Genomic DNA, 27,573 nt, shown 5'->3' on the forward strand with positions numbered 1-27,573 from the left:
GATATATTGTACTGTACACTGTGTCATTATTTGTCATCTGAAATGAATTGTTTGTAATGTTTCTAAATGTGTGCTTATAAATTGTACTTTTATGATTGTAAAACCTACAATCGAATAAAGATTTTGAATTGAATTGACAAAGAAGAGGATGGTTCCCGCTCAGCAGGGATGATTATACCAGAGACTGTTCACTGATTGGTGGATCGCACATGAGGTCACAGCTGATCTAGACAGCTGACCTCCTTCATACTTTTGCCTATAGTTTGCTTCCATGTTATGTTCTCTTTCACTTTGCTGCTAGAGCTGCAAGTAAAGAAGTTAAGTCATGATCTTTGCCTCCGTGTCTTTAATAGAATCCACACCTCCGGTCACATCAGTGGGGGAGATTTACATGAATATAATTTCATTTTAGACCAAAAGGAGCTGCACTGAACCACTGAGTCATTTGTAAGCTTCGAATATCAAACTCTACAAGTATATTGAACCTTACAGTCATCTCCGGATCGGCTCCTGGTACAGAGGCCACAGGTGCTGCTTTGTATACAAATTACTGTGCCTAGAAACCAAGGGGCATATTTACAAGCCCCTATCGCCACCATACCTAACGTCACTTTTTTGGACATTGTAGTGGGAAAGGGGCTTTGCCAAGTCAGCGTTAAGCCACTTAACGCTGCCTTGTAAATAAGCCCCCCTTTCACTCTACACTTAACATCAAATGGGGGTCTGCAATGGTGTTGCGATGCGCGTTCCACCGCAACTCCCATAGATTCTGACGTTGCCCTCTACTTACAAGGGGGGCGTAAATAGGAGGCAGCGCCAACATTAAGACCAGGGAAAACCTTGTCTTAAACAGGCAAAATGAAATGCTGTATTTCTCCTTGCTTTTGTTGTTTTCTTGTGTGCTGCGTTGTGTAGCACACATAGACACAGAAAAATGGCAAAGATTGTTTATGTGCAGGACGGCCCCCCTTCCTGCACATAAACAATCATTTTTTTAAAATGCCATTTTGGAACTTCTGTGTGTTCTGAACAAAGCAGCACACACAGATGTTACAAATCACCGTTTAAGATTGTTTACGTGCAGGAAGAAACACCTTCCTACAGACAAACAATCATTCCCCCAACGCAGGCTACCTTGTACTATGTTGCAATGTGCTTGTGTTGGCGCTAGGCAGCTAAATTTAGCGCCAGCGCAGGAGGAATGCAGAGCTGCAGCACTATTGTTGTAGATATGGTGCAGCCCTGCGTTTCTGGAGTGGCGGAAGGCGGCGTTAAGCTAAGGAGGCTAACACCGCACTCCGCCACTTCCATTGTAAATATGCCCCCAAATTTGAGCTGCATTTGAGGGCCTTGGGAGCCACCCGGTGCCACGGTGAGACCCCACACGTTCCCTTTGTGCTAAGAGAAAAGTGGCCCCTAACTCTTCCCAGGAAGTGAGAACCGATGGCCCGAGGAGATGGTGGGTTCATCTGGAAGTCACCCCACGGTTGAGCTTGTGTGCTGCCCTGGAAAATGTGGCCCTTGGTGTCTTGTGGATCATGAGGGGTTGTTTGGTTCCCAAGTGTAAAATGATCAAATCAATATTGTTGGAGTGTTGTCAAGGGGTCTGTGTGTTTGATACTGATGGGCTGCCACAATATTGGTTGATTGAAAGGCAATCGTTTGATGGTATAAAATGTTGGATGCACTGTCACTGTGCCCACCCTTGACAAAGCCAGTAGGGTGACTTGTGATCATTGTCTTACTTTGTAGGGTTTTCCAAAAGCTCATATTCGTGGATTAGGGTTTGCTGGGGCAGAAACGCTTAAGGCGCCTTCCAACTCAAGGGCCTGGTCGAGATGTCATGTGTTATGTGTCCACTGAAACCTTCGTAGGGTCTGTGTTTAGCACCGCACGTGGTTTGCAAAGCCCCTTTTGCAAGGGTTTCAACTGGACTTTCCAGCTGCCATCTTGTGAGTACTTGCCTGGTGTGAGCTCTGCCTTTTTACTCTGAGAGTCAAGCGCTAGAAGACATATCCAGGTGCCAGTTTGAGGGTGTAAGTAATGGGCCCCTGGGCACCAGGAGTGAGAGCCCCCTGGTGACCCAGTAACTTCTGAGCCCTCCAAAAATAGAACTCTTAGAGTTAAGTTTTTGTTTGTTCCCTCCTTGAACTTCAGATCAGAGCACACCTGAGGCAATCAATATCTCTCCTGAGAGGGGACTTTCATTCAATGACCTGACAGCTCTCTTGTCCACAGAAGATTCAATCTTTATTGCAGGTACCATGAGTGAACGGGCACATCAATCGCGACTGGCGAATAAGTGGGAGCGACAGACACTGTGGCAGTGATTGAGCTGGTTATGGAAACTCCACACCAGTAACCAATGTGAGGATGGATCCCCACACCAGTAACCGAGGAGGTATGGAGACCCCACACAAGTCGCGTTGATGGAGGCGGGATGGGAGACCCCACATTATTGTCCAATCCCGTCTAGGATTCTGCGTATTGATGTTGAAGCGCTCCCCGCTGTCCAGTGGGCACCCGTTGGCGATCCGTTCCTTAGTTCTTGGCCATGGTTTCCTCCACCCATGAGATGTACTTGCAGACCGGAGCATAGACCCCTGGGTAGTTCTTCTGCGCACAGCCCCTTCCCCAGGAGACCACACCCATGAGCTCATCGCCGCAAACCAAAGGCCCCCCAGAGTCACCCTGCAGAGGAGAAAACACATGAGAGAGGAGGTAATTAGGGGGTCACTCACTAGAGGCCTCAAAGGCAGAAGAACAGTGGACAGTGGGCAGAGAGCTGTGTAGAAGCCACAAAACACAAGGCCACAGAAGCAAACAGGTACAGGAACCTGGCATGGTAGGGTGGACACTGTTTGTGTGCGTGTGGGTGAGTGTGTGGGTGAGTGTGTGAGTGTGTGTGTGAGTGTGTGTGTGTGTGTGTGTGAGTGTGTGTGTGTGAGTGGGTGTGCGGGTGAGTGTGTGTGTGTGTGTGTGGGCGAGTGTGTGGGTGAGTGTGTGTGTGGGTGAGTGAGTGTGTGTGTGTGTGTGAGTGTGTGTGTGTGTGCGTGTGGGTGAGTGTGTGGGTGAGTGAGTGTGTGTGTGAGTGTGTGTGTGTGTGTGTGTGTTCTGAAGAGTCAATGTGTGGAGGCATTCATATAACACATATTGTAACATTCTGGACTGCTACATGCTAAGGCATGCCTAGCTGGCCTCGCTTAACCTAATTCTAAGTCTTATTGTTATATAAACCCAATGACCAATGACCAATCGGTCATTGGTCAGTTGAGCTTCTGTAAGTCGCTGTGATAACCCTTGGGGCTGAAAAGTAGCACTATATAGGACACTGCAAATAAATAAAGAATACAAGCACCATATACATTTAACCATTCGTACAAAAACCACATATATATAACCATACAAACATGGATGCAGAAGTGCATAAAAATACCACATATATATATTTGCACATATGAAAATAAAAATGTAATTGTTGGACTAGGCCTTCTCTGCAGGGTCATACCCCCATGCTGCCACACTCTTGTTTTCTGAACCTTTTTTTGTTATCCTTTAGATCCTGTGCACTTTAACACACCTAACCAATGCTAAAGTGCCTGTGCTCTCTTCCTTAAACATGGTGAAATTGGCTTGCACACAATTGGCACATTTAATTTGCTTGCAAGTCTCTATTGAACTGCTACTACCTGTGCCCAGGGCCTGTAGAAGAAATGCTTCAAGTGGGCCTTCAGCATTCATTGTGGCACCCTCATAAGTAGCCCTTTTAAACATGTCTCAGGCCTGCCACTGTTATGTTGTGGCTCTTAGGGTCATTGTCGACATTGAAGTTAGCATGAGCTCTGCTGCCATGATGCTGCTTTTGCGCACGTTACGACATGCTTTATTTTTGCAAGACTCTCTTTATGTCTCTCACATGAGAACTGTCTGCTTTTCACTTTCTCTGCTGAGTTCCTGGAGTTTAGTCTGAACACGATGTGCAAGGTCGATAAACAATGCCCCTTGTTATTCTGTTCAGGTCAGTCCCTAGCACCTACAGAAAACATGCTAAACAGAGCTGCAATGCCGTAGGTTTGTGCTTTGATATCCCGGGGATACATGTTGTTTTAACACACACTTGGAATAAATCCGTTCCATGGAGAAGAGCTATGCTGTTCCTATGATTTAAACCTGGATCCGCAGGCAGGAAAAGAAAGTCGCTAACATTTTTCTGTGCGGGAAAGGAGGTCAAGAGAGTCCCTTCCTTTCCATATTTAGGAGTGACTTTTGACGATAGGGGCACTTGGGGCCCCCAGCTTTTGGCCAAAAGCAGCGCTGTCGCTAGAGAGGCCGCAGGGCTGCTAGGGTTTGCCAAAAAACTGGGCGCCCGTCCCATGGAAAGTATCATCAAAGTTTATAAAGCAAAATGCCTGTCAGTTGCCCAGTATGGTTCTGTTATCTGGGGATATACTAGTTCTGCTAAAATACAGAATGTAGAAAATAAATTTTTGAGATCTTTGCTGATCTTCTGTTCCCCAATCAACTTCGACCTTTGCATTACACACAGAGTTAGGCCTGGGCTATATTTCTGATATTTTAAAATTAGCCCCAGTGATTGGCTGGATAAAAACATGGCTCAACCAGGAGCTCACTCTAAACCACACCATCTTAAAAGATTGTCTAGCCCTGGATAGAGCCCTCAACATTCCTTGGTTAAGATATGTCAAAATGCAGCTTACTTTGGCAGGCCGACCGGAGCTCTTCTCTTCTCCAGATGGGATCACTCATGAAGATTTAAAATCAATCAAAAACACCTTGACAAACTTATATGTCATGGAGAGGGAAGATGTAGAGCTAAAAAAACCTATGGTTAGGAAACACTGCATGCTCTCCTCTGCTCCAGGAATGGAACCTTATCTCCTTTTGATTACAAATTCTTATCATCGTTTTCTCTTAACGAGATTTCGCTTTGATTTAATTCATTTGTACTGGGTAACTTTAGAATTTGGTCTAGACCTGATGATGCTGAACCATGCGACTGTGACCATTTTTCAACACAGGACACGATGCACTTTATCATGTTCTGCGGACATTACACTGAGATCAGGAAAAGTTATCTGCTCCCTATTTTACGTAACCAGGGCTTTATCCAGGTTAAACCAGCCCTGCTGTTTTTGCAACTTCTCCCTAACGTTAAAGTAGCTTTCTCAGTTGCTAGTTTTCTAGTTGCAGGTGCACGTTTAAACAAGCATCGCATAAGGCAGAGGCACTTTATCTCTGAAAAATGAACTTCCTCTTTCTTCATTTATCTAAATGAGTTGTGTTTTAATAAGCCCCTCTTCTTAGCTCTTTTTAAATATTTATGTACGTCGTATTGTAGACTAAATGTTTTTATAATAATGATTGTATGTTTTAAATTTGTTTAAATTTTTGTGCTTCGATGAAATTGTGATATGTAATATTGCTCGTTCTTTTATGATTTTTAATAATCGAATAAAGAAAAATTGACTGACTATGATTTAAACCTTACATCCAGGCTTTAAGGTATGGGGTCTGCTGTCAAACCCAGAGATCTTCCTTTATATGAATAAACTTCTTCCAGTCAAGGTGAGGGTGGTTGGGCCTTGTAGTCCTTATTCCACTGTCTTTATAAAATGACTTCCCCCTTTGTACTCTATGGAATTGTAACAATGCTAATTGTTCTCAGTTTATACATTTCGCTGCTGGTAGTGGCTGGTATACTGCATTGTAGAGAAGGATAGTTAAAATAAACATTTCGAACTATTACAGTGACTCTGCCCATTCTTATTTTGGACTAGTACGAGTGAGCGAGCAAAAGGGTATGTCTTGCTACCGCGATTCCTGAGAGAGTCTGGAGTGTTGTGTTCTGGGTTGTCTAATCATTTGTAGCTTTGTGATTTTTGGAGGCGAACGAATGAGACACTATAGCTAGTCGGTTTTGGAATTTTGAGTGCTAAGGTGATAGGTTGGTACCCCCCTATACACAGAGGTCCTGTTTTCCTGCCCCTAGTTCCGGGTAGGTGTAGAATCCCCATAACAAATGCAGAGCTTGTGTGTGCAGTTTCAAACTACCAGTTTGACCTGGAAAATAAATGTTGTGCCAGGCCTAAACCTTCCTTTTTTATTTGGCGGCCTGGTACACCGAAGAACCTAGGCTCCATCGACAGCACTGTAGGAACCTAGAAAGGCGTTGGAGGAAATTCTATTGTCCCATAGCCAAGCAATCCTATAAGGACGCCCTTACAGTATATAAAAGAGCGATCACGGCTCGAAAAAGTGCCTTTTTCTCTGCTCAAATAGAGAATGCCAAGAACTCCGCAAGAGAACTGCTTTCAGTTGTCACCACACTGTCCACTCCTCCCACTGGACCCGGGGTTGAACCTTCTCAGACCTTCTGTAATGCTCTGTCCACCTTTTTTACTACCAAGGTGGCAGACATAAATTCATCTTTTGAGGAGGACATAAGGAACAAACCCAGAATCTGTATTAGGGATGAATCAACCTTAGATCACGATTACGATCTTTTTTCTTCTTTTGCCTCCATCACTCAAGACCACATCAGTAGTCTCATTTCCACCATTAAGTCTGGTTCCCCCTTGGACCCTTGCCCTCCCTCTGTGATGGCTAACCTAAGCGAAGTGATCTCGCAACCACTTATGGAAATCTGCAACACCGCATTTCAAACTGGTCATTATCCAACCCCATGGAAGAAAGCGGTGGTTAAACCACTCTTGAAAAAACCCTCCCTGGATCCCACAGCTGTGGCCAGTTACAGACCAATTGCGTGTCTCCCCTTTCCGGCCAAAATTTGCGAATCTCTGATGAACAAACAACTCTCGGAGTTCGTCGACACTCACCAACTTCTCGACGAAACGCAGTTTGGTTTCAGGAAAGGGCATGGAACCGAGACCGCCTTAATAAAGGCCTCAGATGAGATCAGAGCCATCATGGATCAGGGAGGTGTGGCCGTCCTGATCCTCTTAGATTTGTCTGCGGCCTTTGACACGGTCGACCATGCTATTTTGGTTGACCGTGTCGCAGCCCTGGGGATAAACGGCATGGCCAGGGATCTCATTTCATCTTTCCTGGCCAACCGTACCCAGACAGTGAAGTTGGGTGATTTCTACTCTCCTGTCTCTGCACTCCCCTGTGGAGTCCCACAGGGTTCCTCGCTAAGTCCTACGCTATTTAATATCTATGTAGCGGACTTAGCGAGGATAATAAAGGCCCATGGACTACGACTTACGTCGTACGCAGACGATACCCAACTGGTCCTGGCAATCCACAAGGATGGCCCAGTGGTGGCAGCCAATTTCCAAAACGCCATGCTTGCGGTTAGCACATGGATGGCCTCCAACTGTCTGAGGCTTAACTCGGATAAAACCGAGATTATGACTTTCGGTAAGCTCTCTCGGGAATGGTCCTCCATCTGGTGGCCTGTCCAGCTGGGCTCTCCACCCACCCGGGTAGAGAAGGTTAGAAATTTGGGGGTTATTTTTGATAGCAAGCTGTCTTTCAGCCTTCATGTCAACAAGGTTGTGTCAGCTGCATTCTTTATCTTAAAGAAAATCAAGAAATTACTGCCCTACCTCCCTACCTCAGCTGGGAAGACCTTGGTCTCCACCCTAGTCTTTTCAAAAATTGACTATGGGAACGCTCTTTTTTTAAACACTCAGAAACATGTCATAGCGAAACTGCAGTCCATACAAAATGCGGCTGCAAGGATTCTTCTTGACATCCCCCGTCGCCAGTCCACTACTCTTGCCATTCGTCACCTACATTGGCTAAAAGTAGAGAGCCGAATTAAATGTAAGGCCCTCTGCATTGCCTATAAGGCAATACAGGGTGTCGGGCCTAGATTTCTGACAGAAGCATTTCAGCCGTACATCCCCAAGAGGCAGCTTAGATCTGCCAACACCCGCCTTCTCCCAGTGCCTCGCAAAAGAACTGTTACATGGGGAGATAGGTGCTTCTTGGTGGCCACACCCAAATTGTGGAATCTGCTGCCGTTGGCGATTAAAACTGCCCCCAATCTGATGAGCTTCCGTAGGCTATTAAAAACATGGTTGTTTAACCAGTAAGCTGCTGTTTGATCGCTCTTAGCCCCTTATGCGCCGAGACACCTTCGGGTATTTGTATGCGCAATAAAAATTTCGAAAATAAAGAAATAAATAAATAAATACATATAAATCACCACCAAGTTAGTCCCTAAACAGACCATGGGGCAGAGTCCAGTATTTTTAAAACGTTGGACATGCACTCTTAAGTTTTACATGTCCTGATTTTCACTACTGCAAGGCCTACCTCTCCCATAGGATAAAATTGGGTTACCTTATTACATTTAATGAGTGATCATTTTCAATTCGGAGCAGGTAGAAATTTCAATTTTAGTGTCTAAAGAATAGTAATTTAAAGCCTGCTTTAATAGAAAAGTCGGATTTTAAGTCACAATTCTAAAAAGGCCACTTTTAGAAAGCTGTGTTATAGTGAACAAGGGTACCCCAATATTCGAACCTGGGGTGAATGAATGTATTAACAAGACAGTGGTTCTTGTGCAGCCCAAAAAATGGTCCTAAAAAGGAAGCCATGGAATTAGCGCCAAGCTTGAGAACAGTAGCAATGATTGTCAGGAGTAGGCAATTAATGCTGGAGGGAGCAATAAAGGGGTATGCACATGGACAAGAGTAGACTCAGAGAATTAATATATATTATACGATTTATTTCCAGCAAAGAATCATATATAGTTCAAGTGCTCACATAAAAAAAGTGAAAACAGGCGTGCTGTGATGAGTGAGGGGGACTTTTTTTTAAATTACATCGCATTGACAACACATATATGAACTTCTCAGAAACAATTTATACAAAATACAAAGGGTTCTTGTTGTAGGGGTCGACGGCGTTTTGATCTCAATGGCTAGAGATCATCTTCAGGACCAGTAATATATGAGCCAGCTGAATTTTTTGGGTGACCGCGTGAATCAGTCTGAACCGGAGGAGCGGGCTACTTCTGCATTTAGGTGATAGGTGCGCACTGACTGAATGCATTGTATAATTTGTTTCTGAAGAGTTCATATATGTGTTGTCAATGCAATGTAATTTTTAAAAAAGTCACCCTCACTCATCACAGCACGCCTGTTTTCACTTTTTTTATGTGAGCACTTGAATTATATATGATTTTTTGCTGGGAATAAATCAAGATCATATATCATAATTCTCTGAATCTACTATTGTCCCTGTGCATACCCCTTAAATGCTCCCTCCAGCATTAATTGCCTACTCCTGGCAATCAGTAATACTGTTCTTAAGCCTGACGCTAATTCCAGCTCTTCTTTTTAGGACCATTTTTTGGGCTGGACAAGAACCACTGTCTTCTTAAAACCCTTTTAGAAAGTTGGCATTTTTTTTGTCCCAACCATTTGGTGCCTGAATATGTATCCTGGGTCACATGACTAGGCATAGCTGGCAGTTTGTCTTTGTGTATTACTCCCAGACTGTGAGACAAAGAGGGAATACGTGTTGACAGGAGGGACCATCTCTGACTTGATAGGGGGGAGGGGCTGTCACCTACCATACTTACACATCACAAAGGCTTCGCCTCAGCACATTCACAAAGTGATTTACAATAGTTTTTTTTGCCCTCAGACGAGCTGGGGCCAGGGCAGGGAGACAGGAAATTCCAAGCACCAGATGAAGAACACTCCCATGAAAACCATCCTTATTAGCAAGTTTGGGCTCACCCAGGAGAAGTACTGAATCGGGTTGAGGAATAGCCAAGAGTTGCAGAACCAGTTGAGTAGATTTCCTTGATTACAACCCCAAGGCACTCAATGCCTGGGTACGAGGAAGTAAAGTGAATGATTTTCCTGGGTTGTGCAATCTTGTTTTTAGAAAGAACTTCCTTAGTACATGTTTTGTTGACAGCAAGCTCACTGATGCCAGAGAGTTTGCAAAAGAGGTGGAACTCTGATATCTGTACCAGATTATCCTAGACGGTACTTGGGAGTTATTCCAAGAGGGCTTTTTCAGGTTCCCACCAGAAGAGTGAGGCCGAGGTTGAAGGAGACCCTGACAAGTCCCAGATCACAGTGGGGGGAAAGGGGTCCCAAGCCCCTTCTGATAAACATGCTGGATGTTCTGTCTGCAGGGCCCCCGGCACCCCATTTCCAAACCCTCTGCTTTGGCTACTCCTAGTCAGGATACAAGCATTGGCACTCTGTCTGCCCTAAGAAACCACCCACTAGTGGGACCTCTGTAGAAGCGCTGATGTGGCCTTAGGGGGAAAAACCCCTCAGGCGCAGGTCATAGACGATGCCATGAGATCCCTCAGGGAGAAGAAAGACTCAGAAGGTGAGCTTGTGATGAGGTACAAGTTGTCATCTCCACCAAGCAAAGGTGAACTTTGATCCCTGCCACTGCTTTGAGGGACACTGGGGTGAGCCAGACTATTGTATGAGAAAGGTTGTTTTTTCCCAAACAGTTCACTGCCAGATGTATAGGATAAATTAAATCCAGGGGCAGAATTTTTTCCGCCTTATGGCCCTGGTATCCCTGGAGTTGGGAGATGATCCAGAGGAGGGTCGTAATTGGTCCCCAGATACTCGTAGACTGCATTCCAGAGAATAGGTTGTTTCCGGTGCCAGGAGAGCTGACAGGGTTGGCCGCCCAGGACTCTCTGGCAGTTCAGTTTTCTGGGAATGCCACTCGCAAGCAGTGGGTACAGGAGTCTATATGAAGGGTCGGGGTGAAGGAGGAATAATCACTGTCCCCTGATCAGCCTCAGAGTGACTCCCCTGGTCTGAAAGGCCAGAATAGGATACCACCCTTGAATTGGTGGTTGGTAGTGTGGAAGTAGGGTGGATAACACCTGGGGTTGTTGCTCCCCAGACTGAGAACCCTCAGAGGTCAGAAGACACTCAGGAGCCCATAGGAAACTCCTTGCCAGCCCCAAGGATGGTAGAGAGGCCTGCCCAACGCCCCAGCTTGGAGCCTCCACTTGCCAGTGGATGGCCCGGGGCCTGGCTCTTGACCCTGAAGGCTGTCAGTGGCCTTCGTTGGTCACTGTCCTTGTGGACATGTTGTTTCTTGGGTTGGGGACAGAAGTCTGATCTAAGGGACAGAATGGGCCACATGAATTTGTTGGTCATGGTGCTACTAACTCCCTAATGAGATACATCTTTGAGCAAGTCAAGGTTAGGCGCGTCACAGAAGGGGTTCAGACGAAAGGAGAAGCGTTCCCCCAGTGACACCGGAGAGTGTAGACAGAGGGATCAAGCTAAGTTCAGGGCAGCATAGAACTGACGAGTGCTACTCCATAAGAGGGCCTTCCATCATGTTTCTTTGCCGAAGCAAGGAGGCCCATCAAGGTATTGATTAGTCTACCCTGGTTTTTGCTGGAGGAGGCTCTTGTTGAACTTGGCCCTTTCTTTAGGGTCATCCGCAAACTTTCTGCATTCATCCTCCTGTTTTCTGAACCCATTTTTGTTGACTTTTAGGACTGTGCATTTTACCACTGCTTGTCAGTGCCATTGTGCTGGTGCTCTCTCGGTTAAACAAAGTGAAAGTGGCTTAAACCCACATGGCACATTTAATTTACTTTTATGTCCCTAGTAAAGTGGAACTACAAGTACCCAGGGCCTGTAAATGAACTGCTACTAGGGGGAAGAAGCACTGATTGTAGCCCTTGAACATCTCAGGTGTGCCATTGCAGCCTGTAGTAGAGTTTGAAACTGCCAAGTCGACCTGGCAAAATAAACCTTTTGCCAGGACTGAACCTACTTTTTTAATACTTATACGTTACCCCTAGAGTAGGCCTTAAACAGCCAATACATCAGGTTGCAGTGTATTCAAAGAATTGTACATGTGCTCTTATATTTCACATGTCCTGGTAGTGAAAAGCTTGTGAATTTGTTTTCCACTTCTGCAAGGTATACCTTTCCCATTGGATAATATTGGTTTACCACATGTATTAAGTGATAACTTTCAATTGAAAGTTTGCAAAAGAAACACTTGATGGATGGAATTCTGTCCATCAAGCATGTGTCAACCCGAGTGGGACATGTATGCCCAGATATGGGTCCCATGCTCTCCATGCCACTGGAATCAAGCTACTCGGATCATTGTTTCTAGTGCTGGGAGGACCTGGCCTGGCAGTTCGGGCTGGACTGTTCCCATGAGGCACTGGGTGAAGACTGATTTACATATGGCTGGGTGCAAACTGGAATGGCATGGTGAGCAAAAAAAACATGGATTTAGCCCCGCATCTCTGTACTGGGGTGAATGCATGACATTGATCTGCATTTTGTCCCATCAATTGATCTTTTTGAAACTTTCAATTTAAAGCAGGTAGAAATGTTGAGTTTGGTGTTAATTTGTAATCCTCTTTAATGGTAAAGTTAGATTTTAAGTCACTATCCTGAAAATGCCACTTTTATAATGCTGCCATTTTCTTGTCCCAATCATTTTTTACCTGCAGCCTGTATCAAGGTCACATGACTAGGTGTAGCTGGCAGTTGGTCTTTGTGTATTATTCCCAGATCATGATACAAAGGGGGAATAGGTGTCGGCAGGATGGGCTATCACTGCTTTGATAGGGCAGAGGAGCTGTCCCCTACCACACTTACACATCATAAAGGCTCTGTCTCAGCACACTCACAAAAGGTTTCACGCTAGTCTTTTGTGATACCAGGCAAGCTGAGGCCGGGGAGGGGGGACGGGGGGGGGAGGGGGTGGGTGGCTGTAAATTCCAAACATCTCTGGGGCGGAAACCTCCAGAACCTTCTCCGACTTCAAAGCTGGCACCAAGTATAAATATTGGACCCTCAGTCCCAACTCTCCAGTACACACCTGGACCTATGGAAGACTCAGAAGGATTGCTGTGCTGCAAGAATGAGAAGAACTGGACCGGCATCTTGAGCCCCGGACAATCACAGACTCTTACCCCCCATGTGGTTCCACCCCAATCCTGGACCTTCGGGAGTAAGCCTGAAGGTGCCAACCCAGCTGTGGTCTTGCACAGAACCAATGCTGCTCAACTCATCTCCTCGCAGCTTTGCTTCAGAGCGACTGCTGTGCGACACATCTTCAAAGCAAGGTCCCGCAGCACCTCAGAACCGCTGCTGCGTGATGCATCCTCGATGCAGAATTTCGTATTTAACTCCGCAGCTCCTTGGAAACGCTGCTGCACTACACATCCTCGATGTACGATCTCGCAACGCTCCACAACCAGGATTTAAGATACTTTGTTCCACGGGCTAACTAAGCCGCTGTTTCCCACCCGCGCTTCATCGTAGTCGACCTGAACTTGTGACTCTGTCCCACTCCACCATGACCAGATAACCACAGTTGGCGCTTTGTGCTTGTAGGCACTATTTTTACTTAAATCTTTAAAATTGCACTTCTCCAGTTTTACTGTTTTGATCTCAAATATTTTATCAAATTTGACTCTATTTTTCTAACTTGGCGTGGGATTTTTCTTGTGCTGTCTTTTCACTTTATTAATGTTTGAAGTGCTGCATAAGTACTTTACACATTACATATAAGTTAAGCCTGACCGCTCTGTGCCAAGTTACCAGGAAGTTGAGTACATGTTAATTTGGGGTCACTTGTGACTTCACCCTGAAAGGAGTTGTGGTTGATGCTTGATTAGTGTTTCACCCATCACTAAGACCAATAACCCAATTTCCCACAGTAATGATACCAAATCCATAAAACATGCATACACTTACCACACTCATATAAACTTTCAAACATAATTACATGCAAATACCACATATGAACATACATACAAAAACCACATGCATACAAACATAGATAAGGCAAGTGCCACGTACATGAAAAGATGCATATCAAAATGCATGCAAATACCACATACATACAAATACTTCATGCATACATGCCAGAAAATATCACATGCATACAATACAAAGCTACAGACATAAATAAATTAAAATACCACATACATGCAAGCAGATATTCACATATATGTATATATATATATACACATGATGGTAACTTTTTGTGGATATATGACGGCCTGCCTGGGTCGTGGGAGTCGCACCGCCATGAAATTTAAACATGGACTGCAGCGGGACACCAGAGCCTCGCAAATGCGGCGAAACCTTGGACAAATTCAAATATAAAAACCGGCGGCACTTTCATCAAACCCACCGAAGGGGAAAACAACTTAAAGAACAGGATTGCTGGTCATCTGCTGCGAGGGTTACGAACAAAGAACCACAAGTCCCGGCATGCCTGCAGGCTCAACACGTGAGTCGTCCACCTGGGGGAAGGTATTGCGGTAATAAGCGGAACTTGAACCGAAGCAGTTGCCCTAATCAGTCCCAGGTCCGTGATCAAGAGGCAGGCAGCCTCGAAACACGTAGGACCAAGCGTTTGTAATTATGGAAGAATGACGGTTTTTAATGAAATAAAAAGGACCTCTTAGCAACATGAGAAGAGTTTCCTCCTTGTGTTTCAGTGTGCGCCCCAAAGCTGATGGTAACTTTTTGTGGATATGTATATATATATATATATATATATCACTGAAAAAAACATAAGTTTCAGGGACGTTATAGTTGGACATTTCACTTGTAAAAAACCATAGAAATTTGGCTGTTATAATCAGTTCAGCTAACTATAACTTGTGCTCCCGCAATGCACTGCTGATGAAGTCACATATTACATCATTCATGACATGGTCAGTGACATCACTGATGACATCACTGATGACATCATCCAGTGACTGTGTGTTTCTGTAAAGTTTAAATATGTTTTATATAAATATATGTCAAGGTGTATTGAATTATGAGTGGGTGTATGAGTGTCTGAATAGATGATTCAGTAGGTGCATGACTGACTGTATAAGTGAGTGATTAAATGTGTCTTCCTGAATGGATGGGTTAGAGAGTAAACTGTGTAAATGTCTGTATAAGTCTGTCAGTTGGTGTGTAAGCGGCTGCATGGCATGGTGAGTAGCTACATGAGGGTCTATATGGGTTATTGATTGGTTGTTTGAGTATCTGTATGGGTGCCTGAGTGTCTGTGTGAGTGGGTGGGGGTGTGACTCTGTGCATGAGTGGGTAATTCACTGAGTGTATGGGTTCAAGAGTGCATCTGTGAAGGGCTGTATGGGTGGGTGGGTATGCGAATGGGTGTGTTGGTGAGTCAATGGATGTTTCAGTGGTACATTATTCAATAACTACATATGTGAAAGGCAGTATAAGTGAGTGTTGGAGTATATATATGACTATATGTGAGAATGAGTGATTGTGAGAGTGGCTGTATCGATGAGTGTGTGCTTGGATCAGTGATTGTATAAGAGAGTAAGTATGTGTTAGTATCTCTATGAATAAGTGAGGTGGTGTGTATATAACTGTATAGGTGAGTAAATGGGAGTGTGAATGATTCTTTGCATGATTGATTTGGTGTGTGAGTAACTCTATGGATGAGTGGTGATATGTGAGTGTCTGTGTAGGTGTATGAGCGCAAATGATAGTGCTGTATTGATGAGTGACTGTATGTATGAGTGACTGTATGGGTGAATGAGTGGACATGTGTGTAGACCTACGAATCAGTGAGTGGGCATGTAGTAACTGGTATTGGTGTGTGTATGATTTCGAAAACGGTAGTCTGTATTTCAGAATGGGTGTATCAAAAGTTATATTAGGGTGTGAGGAGGTGCATCTGATTATCACATGGATGATGTCATCAGTGATGTTATTTGAGATGTTATCAGTGATGTCATCAGTGATGTCACTGACCATGTCATGAATGATATAATATGTGACATCATCAGCAGTGCATTGAGGGGGTGCGAGTTATAGTTAGCTCAACTAACTATAACTGCCGAATTTCTCTGATTTTGTACAAGTGAAATGTCCAACTAACCATAACGTCCATGAAACCTATGGTTTTTCAGTGAATTTCTGTGGTTTTTTAAATGCCAATTTCTAACTATAACGTCCCTGAAACCTATGGTTTTTTCAGTGAATTTCAAAGGTTTTTTAAATGATAATTTCTAACTATAACGTCCCTGAAACCTATGATTTTTTCAGTGAATTTCAAAGGTTTTTTAAATGATAATTTCTAACTATAACGTCCCTGAAACCTATGTTTTTTTCAGTGATTTTTAAAGGTTTTTTAAATGATAATTTCTAACTATAACGTCCCTGAAACCTATGCTTTTTTCAGTAACTGTCTATGTTTTTTTAAATGCAAATTTCTAACTATGCTATCAGAGGTAGGACATGTGAAGAAAGAGTAAGAAAGGCACAGAAAGAAGCAAGAGAAATGCAGAAAGAGGCAACAGAAGTCCAGAAAGATGAAGAAAAGTGCAGAAAGAAGCAAGAGACATGCAGAAAGAACCAACAGAGGTGCAGAAAGAGGCCTTGTTTCAAAGTCATCATGTGCCCTCAACTTTTTACTGACTGGTACTGGTGGTAACTGACTCTGACTAACCAGGCCCAGAGCCAGTGCTATGCTGAAAGACACTTACAATACAGTGAAAACACCTACAAACATTAGGGTACACTATGGGTTGGGGTATCCCTGTGGTTGGCATGACCTCCCCTGTAAGGCCCCAGTACATAATAGGGCAGGGTGGTCAAAACTACCTCTAGCTCAGGTGCAGAAAGAGGCAAGAGAGGTACATAAACAGGCAGAAAAGGTACAGAAATAGGGAACAGGGGTTCACAAAGAGGCAAGTGAGGTGCAGACAGAAGTACTAACAGTGCAGAAAGAACCAAGAGAAGTGCAAAATGAGGCAAGAGGTGTGCAGAAAAAAAGTAGGAGGGGTGCAGAAAGAAGGAAAAGAAGTACTGAAAGAAACAAGAGAATTACTGAAAGAAGCAACAGAGGTGTAGAAAGATGCAAGAGAAGTGCAGAAAGAGGCAAGAGAAGTGCAGAAAGAGGCAAGTGAGGTGCAGAAAAAAGCAAAAGCAGTGCAGAAAGAACCAACAGAGGTGCTGAAACAGGCGTGAAGGGTGCAGAAAGAGCAAGAGAAGTGCAGAAAGAGGCAACAGAGGTAGAGAAAGAAGCAACAGAGGTACAGAAACAGGCCGGAAAGGTACAGAAACAGGCCGGAAAGGTGCAGAAACAGGGACCAGGGGTGCAGAAAGGGGCAAGAGATCTGCAGAAAAGAACAACAGAGGTGCTGAAAGAGGCAAGAGGGGTGCAGAAAAAGGTAAGAGGGATGCACAAAGAGGCAAGAGAGGTACAGAAAGAGGCTAGAGGGGTACAGAAAGAAGGGAGAGAAGTGCAGAAAGAGGCAATAGAATTGCTGAAAGAAGCAACAGAGGTCTAGAAAGAAGCGAGAGAAGTGCAGAAAGAACCAACAGAGGTGCTGAAGGAGGCACAACAGGTGCAGAAAGAGCAACAGAACTGCAGAAAGAGGTAACAGGTACAGAAAGATGCAAGAGATGTGCAGAAACAGGCAGAAAAGGTGCAGAAACAGGGAACAGGGGTGCAGAAAGAGGCAAGAGAGGTGTAGAAAGAGAAAAGAGGGGCAAGAGTTCTGCAGAAAAAAAGCAACAGAGGTGCTGAAAGACGCAAGTGAGGTGCAGAAAGAGGCAAGCGATCTGCAGAAAAAAGCAAAAGAGGTGCTTAAAGAGGCAAGAGAGGTGCAGAAAGAAGCAAGAGAGGTACAGTAAGAGGCAACAGATGTGCAAAAAGAAGCATCGATATGCTCAAAGAGGCAAGAGAGATGCAGAAAGAGGCTTGAGCAGTGCAGAAAGACTAAAAAGAAGTGCAGAAAGAAGCAACAGAGATGCAAAAGGAGGCACGAGGTGTGCAGAAACAAGGAAGAGAAGTGCAGAAAGAGGCAACAGAGGTTCAGAAAGAAGCAAGAGAGGTACAGTAAGAGGCAACAGACGAGCAAAAAGAAGCAAAAGATATGCTCAAAGAGGCAAGAGAGATGCAGAAAGAGGCTTGAGCAGTGCAGAAAGAAGCAACAGAGGTGCAAAAGGAGGCACAAGGTGTGCAGAAAGAAGGAAGAGAAGTGCAGAAAGAGGCAACAGAGGTGCAGAAAGACGCAAGAAAGGTACAGAAGCAAGCAACAAGAAGTGCAGAAAGAGGTAAGAGAATTGCTGAAAGAAGCAACAGATGTTTAGAAAGAAGCAAGAGAAGTGCAGAAAGAGGCAAGTGAGGTGCAGAAAGAAGCAAGAGCAGTGCAGAAAGAATCAACAGAGGTGCAAAAATAGGCCAGAGGGATCCAGAAAGAGGTAGAGGAGGTACACAAAAAGGCAAGAGAGGTACAGAAAGAGGCAGGAGGGTTGCAAAAAGAAAGAAGAGAAGTGCAGAAAGAGGCAAGAGACTTGCTGAAAGAAGCAACAGAGGTGTAGAAATAAGCAAAAGAAGTGCAGAAAGAGGCAAGTGAGGTGCAGAAAGAAGCAAGAGCAGAGCAGAAAGAACCAACAGAGGTGCTGAAAGAGGCAACAGAGGTGCAGAAGGAGGCACAAGGGGTGCAGAAAGAAGCAGCAGAGGTGCTGAAAGAGGCACAAGGGGTGCAGAAAGAAGAAAGATAAGTGCAGAAAGAAGCAACAGAGGTACTGATAAAGGCATGAAGTGTGCAGAAAGAGCAAGATAACTGCAGAAAGAGGTAACACAGGTACAGAAAGAGGCAAGAGATGTGCAGAAACAGGCCGGAAAGGTACTGCTCCTGGACACACTGCTGTGTGCTTGCGAGCCAGACATCTCACCACACTGCTGCTGTGATTGCCATGTGCTTTCATGCTGGCAACATGATTTATTTCTGTGTGTCCGTGTGTTCGTAGGTGACTTCACCTCAAGCGGCCCATGTGCCCGGGTACCTGTGTGTCTTTAAGTCTCTGCATGGGTGCCATCAGTGTCCGTTTAGGTGGCGCTCTCTGCGCCTGCTTGCTTGTGCCCGTTGGTACCTCTATGGCGCCGGGTACAAGTTGCGTGGCACTGGTGCAAACTCCACCCCATTTACTTCTTGATGTGAGTAGGGGATAAATGGGAGCAGGAGGGAGGCTGTGTTGGACAGGGGGAGTTGGGTGTGGAGCATGTCCTGTTGTGGGCTGCAGAGAGGGGAATTAGTTCATGCTCCCCCATACCACAGAATGGGTTTGTCTGGGTAGGACTGTGCTTTTGCCTCACAGAGGAAGCAGCTCAACCTGTATCTAGCATGTGTATGGGAAAGGAGGTGTACAGGTTCTTGTAGGTGGTTGGTGGGACAGTGGTTGTGTGTCTGTGTATGTGCATGTGTGCACATGTGTGTGCATGTGTGTGTGTGCATGAGAGGGCGATGTGGCAGGTGCTCATTGGGTGGGTGATGTGGGAGATGCTCCTGGGGTGATGTAGGAGATGTTGATAGGGAGATGATGTGGGAGATGCTCACAGGGAGAGGATGCAGGAGATGCTCACAGCGAGAGGATGTGGGCGATGCTCACAGGCAGATGATGTGGGAGATGCTCACAGGGAGAGGATGCAGGAGATGCTCACAGGGAGAGGATGCAGGAGATGCTCACAGGGAGATGATGTGGGAGATGCTCACAGGGAGATGATGTGGGAGATGCTCACAGGGAGATGATGTGGGAGATGCTCACAGGCAGATGATGTGGGAGATGCTCACAGGGAGCTCACAGGCAGATGATGTGGGAGATGCTCACAGGGAGAGGATATGGAAGATGCTCACAGGGAGAGGATGTGGGAGATACTCACAGGGAGAGGATGTGGGAGATGTTCAGAATGTTGACAGTCAGGTTAGCATGCAGGGCTTCATCTTACCTGGCAGGCGTCCTTCCCCCCTTCCAGGTACCCGGCACAGAACATGTTGTCTGTGATTTGTCCAGGGTAGGCTTGACGGCAGGAGGCGCTAGACAGGACTGGCAGATCGAGGCACTGCAGGGCCTCCGGGTACTGAACTGTAAAGGAGACACAGGTTACAGTCAGAGTACAGAGGGGGATAATCTCAAGAACGTGTGATAACCATCTCAAAAGTAACTTAACGCAACTTGCAACATCGCAATCTATTGTGGGAAAATGACGCTGTGCTAACTAAGTATTCACAACATGGAGGCACCATGCAATAGGCTCCCAACAACGGCTCAAATGTCCGCGATAAAGTCCACGGGATGCTGTAAAAATGCAAAACACAAACACAAAAAAAGTTGCGTTGAGGTTTATTGCGATACAAAAAGCAGTGAAAACCAGCTACAGGCCTGCAAATCAGCCGCGTCTGGTGGGAAAATGCAATATAAAAACAACAAAAAGAACACACCAAAAACAATCCAAAGTGCATAGCAACATGGATGCACCCGGACCGCATGCAGAGGCCAACTCGAACCCCACTAGGCCCACAGACCACCAGCAAGGAACAACGGGGTCGGGGGAAGGCCAAAGAGAAGAGTGAGGGGAAGACGGCATGCAGTCCGTAGAAAAGCCAGATCAGCGTCACTGAGGTGAAAGAACACTACCAACAACTGATCCACAATTTGACAACCATGATTGCAGTCAGAATGTCAAGGAAGTCAATGGAGGAGGCCAAGAGGAACTAGCATAATGTGAAAATCTAAACCATGCACAAAGCCACTGCCAACAGGAAGGCAGCAACGGCGACAGGAGGTGGGAGTCCAACACCACAGGAGGAGCTGGAGGAAACGTAGGCCACAGTCAATCGTGTGGAGACGGTGCAAGGAGTAGGGGGTCCTGACACAACATTAGCAGGGTGAGTAACTAACAGGGACTGGGGGGGACAGGGGGAGAAGGGCACAATGGCATACATGCACAATGATGTGTAGCACACTGCACACCCACAATCACCCAGGGTCACGTTCCCCATCCCCGTGGCACACCGCAGCACACACACATAGCAAGAATAGCACATCCTATGACAATATGGCACAAAGTGCAACACCGACACTGCAGAACTGAGGACACAACTGGCACCGCACATGCGCAGAAACAGGCCAACTACATCTGACAGAGCTAGAAACGGTGAGATGGAAATGTACACGTACAACCGCACATCCATCATGTAGTCCAAATGTCCACTGTCCCGCATCTTAATCCAGCACCTCCAAAACAGTCCCATTGTACAATGTCACACAGTCTGCATGTAAACAAGAACAATGTGCCAACATACAGGTCAACACAATGACGGTGATGTTGTTGCCCTTGTCCAGCCTATAGGGACGGTGATGTCATTATCCTTGGCAACCTATAGGGACAGTGATGTTATCCTTGGCAGCCTATAAGGACGGTGATGTTGTAGCAATTGGGAGCCTATAGGGACGGTGATGTCATCACCCTTGGCCAGCCTATAGGGATGGTGATGTCATTACCCTTGGCAGCCTATACGGACGGTGATGTTGTTGCCCTTGGCAGCCTATACGGACAGTGATGTCTTTGCCCTTGTCTAGCCTATAGGGATGGTGATGTTGTTGCCTTTGTCCAGCCTATAAGATGGTAATGTCATCGCCCTTGGCCTGCCTATAGGGATGGTGAAGTAATTATTCTTGGCAGCCTTTACGAACAATGATGTTGTTACCCTTGGCAGCCTAAAGGGATGGTGATGTCATCACCCTTGGCAGCCTATAAGGACGGTGATGTTGTTACCCGTGGCAGCCTATAGGGATGGGGATTTCATCGCCCTTGTCCAGCCTATAGGAACGGTGATGTTTTTGCCCTTGGCCAGCTTATAGGGAAGGTGATGTCATCGCCTTGGCCGGCCTATAGGGATGGTGATGTCATTACCCTTGGCAGCCTATAGGGACGATGATGTCGTTGCCCTTGGCAGCCTATAGAGACGGTGATGTTGTTGCCCTTGTCCAGCCTACAGGGACGGTGATGTTGTTGTCCTTGTCTAGCCTATAGGGACAGTGATGTTGTTGCCCTAGTCCAGCCTATATGGATGGTGATGTTGTTGCCCTTGGCCGGCCTATAGGGATGGTGATGTCATTACCATTGGCAGACTATAGGAACGGTGATGTTGTTACCCTTGGCAGCCTATAGGGATGGTGATGTCATCACCCGTGGCAGCTTATAGGGATGGTGATGTCATCATCCTTGGCAGGCCTATAGGAATGGTAATGACATTTCCCTTGGCAGCCTATAGGGACGGTGATGTCAATGCCCTTGGCAGCCTATAAGGATGATGATGTTGTTGCCCTTGGCAGCCTATAGGGACGGTGATGTTGTTGCCCTTGTCCAGCCTATAGGGACGGTGATGTTGTTGCCCTTGTCCAGCCTATAGGGACGGTGATGTTGTTGCCCTTTTCCGGCCTATAGGTATGGTGATGTCATCACCCTTGGCAGCTTATGGGGATGGTGATGTCATTACCCTTGGCAGCCTATGGGACGGTGATGTCATCACTCTTGCCAGCCTAACAGGATGTGGTGATTTCAACCCATAATGCTCCACAGGGAATGTCAGCACCATAAGGCTGGTGCTATAATGTCCTGTGGAGGAGGAATGAATATCTTTATTGTTTGTTAATTAAAACCACAACAATTTGTACATAACAACATTAAAACAAATATCCATAAAAAAGGGTGTTTCCCTTTTAAGTTCTCTAAAAGAGGAAAATATTTCTTATCATAACATTTCCATGAGGATGAGTGCTCAGCCCTGCCCCTGCCCCAGCCCTGCTTCTTGGGGTGCTTCTCACCTCCAGACGTCCGCAGGTTGCCCCAGCCGGACACCAGGCACTGGCTGCCCGCGGCAGGGCAGTTCACGCCCATCCTGATGGGCTGCACCTGAGCGTTGAACTTTGCCGGGGTGGCCAGTTTGACCAGCATGAAGTCGTTGTCGGTTTTGTAGCTGCTGTACTTTGGGTGCATGATGGCCTTGGCCACCTGGAGGCGCTGCTCGGTCCCTTCTGCGCGGGTGGTGTCATGTTCACCCAGGTGGGCCACCAGTGTCGATGCTCTAAAGAAGAAAGATGCAGGAACATATATGAGACCTCTGGGAGACAACAGAACACAGAGGGAACCTTCATGTAAAGGTGTACTTGGAACATAAGGAACATGGGGAACATCGGGGATAGGGAGCCTGGGAGCACCAGGGGGCACCTGGGAGCACCTGGGGCATCTGGAAGCCTGCGAGCACCTGGGAGAACCTGGGAGCACCAGGGGGCACCTTGGAGCCCCTTGGGGCGTCTGGGAGCCTGGGAGCACATGGGGGCACCTGGGAGAACCTCGGAGCACCAGGGGGTACCTGGGAGCACCTGGGGGCACCTGGTAGCACCTGGAGCGCCTGTGAGCTCCTAGGAGCACCTGGGGGCACCTGAAGACCCCTGGGGCACCTGGGAGCACCTGGGGGCACCTGGGAGCATCCGGGGGAACCTGGCAGCACCTGGGAACTTCTAGGAGCACCTGGGGGCACCTGGGGCCACCTGGGAGCACCTGGGGGCAGCTGGGACCACCTGGGATCACCTAGGGGCACCTGGGATCACCTGGAAGCACCTGGGGGCACATGGGAGCACCTCAGGGGCACCTGGGAGCATCTGGAAGCACCTAGGAGCACGCACCAGGGGGCACCTGGAAGCACCTGGGAGCACCTGCGGGCACCTGAGAGCACCTGGGAGCACAGGGGAGCAGCAGGGAGCACCTTGGAACACAGGGGAGAACCTGGGAGCTCCTGGGAACACCTGGGGCCACCTAGGAGCGCCTGGGGGCCTGCTCTTTGTACATTCTTTTAACCCCTTTTCCATGCACCGTGTTACAGTGCCACGTCACAGCTTTAGGTAGTTATGTTTTTTTCAATCAAATTGCAATATATTGTCTCTACTCATTCCTTTGAGGTCATTTTCACAGTTCCACAAACTGTCATCTTTGTATTCTCCTTTCTCCCATTGCCCTGGCAATACCTTCATTTGTACTAGTTATTCCATTTAATGTGAACTCTACTCCTGGTAGGAGCGCTGGTTATTTTGTACTCCCACACCCCCCTGGCTGTGTCTCCACTCAGGTTGCAGTGCTGTGTCCTGTTTCAGCTGCACTATCCTTCACTGTTTTGAATTAGACTTTTCATTTCCTTGTAAGCACATATTGCTGGGAGGTGCCTGGCTCCTTTTACTTAGTTTGTTCTGTTTTGCCTCCTTGTTTGGTTTCTTGTAGCACCTGGGTGTAGCACCTCGGTGCCAGAGTTGCCTGCCCCCCTCTACTTACCAATGCATCACGCTCTCTCCCTGGACCTGAACTCACTGAATACCAAGTGCGGCGCGTGGCAAGTCGTCTCGCTCTATGGCCTGCTCTGGCCACGCCCTGACGGTGGTCTTCTTCTCCATGCCCTAGAAGATCATTGTCCTTGAAAGTTTTTTTGTAACTTCGTGGAGTTCTCGATAGCAAAATTCTGTAAACTACGCCCAGGCTGTCTGTTGGACTTGGCCCTCTTGGCAGGGTCATCCCTGAACTTTTTGCCTTCCTCCAATATTCTCTCTGACCTGTTTTTGTTGGTTTAATGACTCTGGGTACTTTACTACTGCTGACCAGGGCTAAAGTGCATATGCTCTCCCTACTGAAAAGTGTATCCTTTGATTGGTGTCCATGATTGGCTTATTTGGTTTACTGTCAACCCCCAGTAAAGTGCACCAGGAGTGTCAGGGCTTGTAAATACAAATGCCGCTGGTGGGCTTGCAGCACTGGTTGTGCCACCCACAGAAGCGGCCTAGTAAAATGTGCCTAAGGTCTGCCATTGCAAGACCTGCGTGCAGTCTGGTACTGTCATGTTAACTGCGCAAGTACACCTACTTGCCAGTCCTTAAACCTTCCCTTAACTTCATATTAGTCACCCCTATGGTAGGCCCAAGGGCAAGGTACATTGTAGCATAAGGTAGGACATGCCCTGATGTGTGTGGCATGTCCTAATAGTGAATTACAGCCATTTTCGTTTTTCACTATTGTAAGGCTACCTACTCTCCATAGGCCAGAATGGGCTGCTGGAATTATTACACTCTATAATCCCCACAGACTCAGAGAGCATGGAAGAAAGTCAAGTTTAGTATGCCTGAACTCAGAATAATAAAATACTTCTTTTAGTAAAGTTTATTTTAATATCCTGTGCTTGCAAATACTACTTTTAGAAAGTTAGTATTTGCTTGCCTAACCATTTCAGCCTGCCTCTGCTCTGATGTGTATCTGCTGTCTGGTTTCTGTGTGGGACAGGATTGGGGAGTGACAGGAGACAGGCTGGGGCTGACAGGTGGTGAATAGAGAGATTACACCAGGATGGGTGGGGGGAGTGCCCCTTGACTCTGAATAGGACTGTGCTCTGCCACCACAATGCTGGCTCCGCCCCCTGGGTAGCGACTGATGACTCTGCCCTGCACCTGGTCCAGGAAGAGGGAAGACTGTCAACAGAGTTCTCCTGACTGTACTTGTCGTCACAATGCTGACTCCACCTCCTGCGGAGCGTCTAATGTCCCTGCCCTGCACACTGAAAGAAGATACCAGAGCCTGAAAAACAAAGTGCTCCGAGACTGGCTGGATTAGGCAAAGGCCCCCCTGGCCTGCGTGAACAAAAGAAATGCTGTATAAAAGTAGGAGCCCTGCTCCTAAGAAATTAGATCCTGTTGACGCCAAGAAGAAACTCTGCCTGAAGATAAGGACCTGGGAAAGGTGCATGGAGGAGTACTGTCTCTAATCCTGAGAGACTGGCCTGTGGTGGGTGCCTTGCTGCAGGACGGAGAGAGGAAGAAAAGACTGAAAGACTTTTTAATCACTTGTGCATCTTAAACAATCTCCAAGGGCTTGCTTGTGAACTTGCCCCCTGACCTGCGCCCCAGGAACAGTGGGCACTACCCCTCCTTTTGAAGAAGGAAGCTGCTGCTGGTGTATTTCCCCCTTCAGCGCTGAATCCGGAGACCTGAGTGCGCCTGGGAATTTGTCCCGCACTCTGAGAGCCTGTGCGCCCCATCCAGCCGAGCAAAGTGACCTCTGAGCAACTGCGCCGCAGCTAGCATCGTGAAGGCCTGCCTCGCCTGGCCTAAACACCGCGACCTGCTGCAACCTCGAGCCGGAGCTCGCACCGCAAGGAAGGACCGTCCGGTCCAAACAACGTGAGTCTGTGGCCCCCGAGCTGTAAAGCACATCGTGAGGACTGCCTGCACCTGAATTCGCCCCTCCAGAACGACGCCCTGCTGACAGCGCCTCGCCGCTGGATTCACCTCAAGCCGCTGTCCCTCCGTCTTCAAACGTGGAACGGACCGTGAGATCAAGACACCCCAACGCACTGCTGCCCTCCGAGTGTTGGATCTATTGTGCCCTCGAGCCGTAGCTCGCAACGAAGGAGAAGCGCAGCTCGATGTGGGATGCCCGATCTCCGCCTGTGTTCGTCCGCCCGACCCCGAGACCAAAGGTACTGTACCCTGTAACCGGTGCGCGTCTGACTGCCAACCAAAGACTCGCCCGCCTCGCTCTGCGCAAATCAGCCCCAAGTATGCCTGGCCCAACCCAGCGCTCCGGACTGCAGTGTCCGTGCGGTGCGTGTGCTCAAAACTGCCCTGGTACGAGGCGCACGAGTCTGGTACGACTCGTAAACCCAGTTTGGTTCTCTTGTAGCGTAGGCGTCTCACGCGGGATGCGTGAGATTCGGTAGGGCCTTTTGCCGGTAATCGTACAGAGCGCACAGGGGCGTTCCAGGGGGCCCAGACCTTGAACGTGCAGTATATTACCCCTAAAGACAGTGCCTGGAGAACAGGGAAGTGGTTTTTAGAGGTATTCAACCCCTTTTTGAAAGACTGAACATTGGAATACTAGGAACTGTGGTATTTTAAGAGTAACTGGAGTCATCCTGAAATCATTAAGACTTTATTTACAAGCCTGCTTGAGAGTTTATATATAAAGGAATATATTTTTACAAAACTACAGTCTTGTTTCCCTGTGTGGTGGGTTGGTGATTTATTGTGTGTGTTGCACTAAATGCTTAACCCTGTGTACTCTGGAGTTTAGCCTTGTCTGCTCGCGCCCCGTCGCCTAGAGGGTGAGCAGGGGTTATTTCTGAGAGTATGTCCCTTGCCCTGACGTAGAGGAGAGGGTCCCTGCTTGTCACAAGTACATACCTGTGCCAACCAGAGACCCCCAATTCTAACACTATCCATACAATAAAAAGTTCTCTATGTGCCTCAAGTACATTTTCAAACTAACCTTTCATTTTCTTTTCAACAATCTATTCTCCTTGTCACATGCTTCCATTTATAAGTTCACCAGTGAGGAGGCTAATGTGGAGCCCATCGCTGTTCCCATTATTTGCAATAAGAAATCTACCACTGAAAAAAATATTCAGCAGAAATAATATTTTTTCTAACATAAGCTTCTTTTTATAGAGTACAGATTTAAATGGTTTGGTATTGACTACCAAATAACACCTGATGTAAACGCAATTCATCAATTGAATAACATTACATTTCAGATCATAAAATGATTGATCCAATACTGAAAATAGGACATAGGAGGAAATATTTGTCCCAGCGTGAGCCAAAGTAGATTGCCCTATTAGAATAATTGAATCTGAGGCTGCTGAACTAGACTCAAGTGCTGTCTATAAGTGACTAAACTAGAGTGGAAATAAAAGAAATACTCAGGTCTTGTATTAGAACATAGGTTTTCAAAATCAAT

At 46.7% G+C, this 27,573-nt stretch overlaps 1 protein-coding gene across 1 annotated transcript in view; it reads right to left on the bottom strand.

Annotated features, from left to right (window-relative positions):
- Positions 1–2,231: 2,231 nt before the first annotated feature.
- LOC147659357 (serine protease 1-like) overlaps positions 2,232–27,573 on the bottom strand; it is a 38,475-nt gene continuing 13,133 nt past the window's right edge. The window contains exons 3-5 of the mRNA XM_086951804.1: positions 22,626–22,885; positions 19,744–19,880; positions 2,232–2,691 (exon numbers count right to left, since the gene is read on the bottom strand). Of these exons, the coding sequence (XP_086807930.1) occupies positions 2,542–2,691; positions 19,744–19,880; positions 22,626–22,885 (547 nt within the window). The 3' untranslated portion in view covers positions 2,232–2,541. The remainder of the gene's footprint in view (positions 2,692–19,743; positions 19,881–22,625; positions 22,886–27,573) is intronic.

This window comes from Lissotriton vulgaris, unplaced genomic scaffold (genome assembly GCF_964263255.1).
Source record: "Lissotriton vulgaris unplaced genomic scaffold, aLisVul1.2 SCAFFOLD_2194, whole genome shotgun sequence".
NCBI classification, from domain to species: Eukaryota; Metazoa; Chordata; class Amphibia; order Caudata; family Salamandridae; genus Lissotriton; species Lissotriton vulgaris.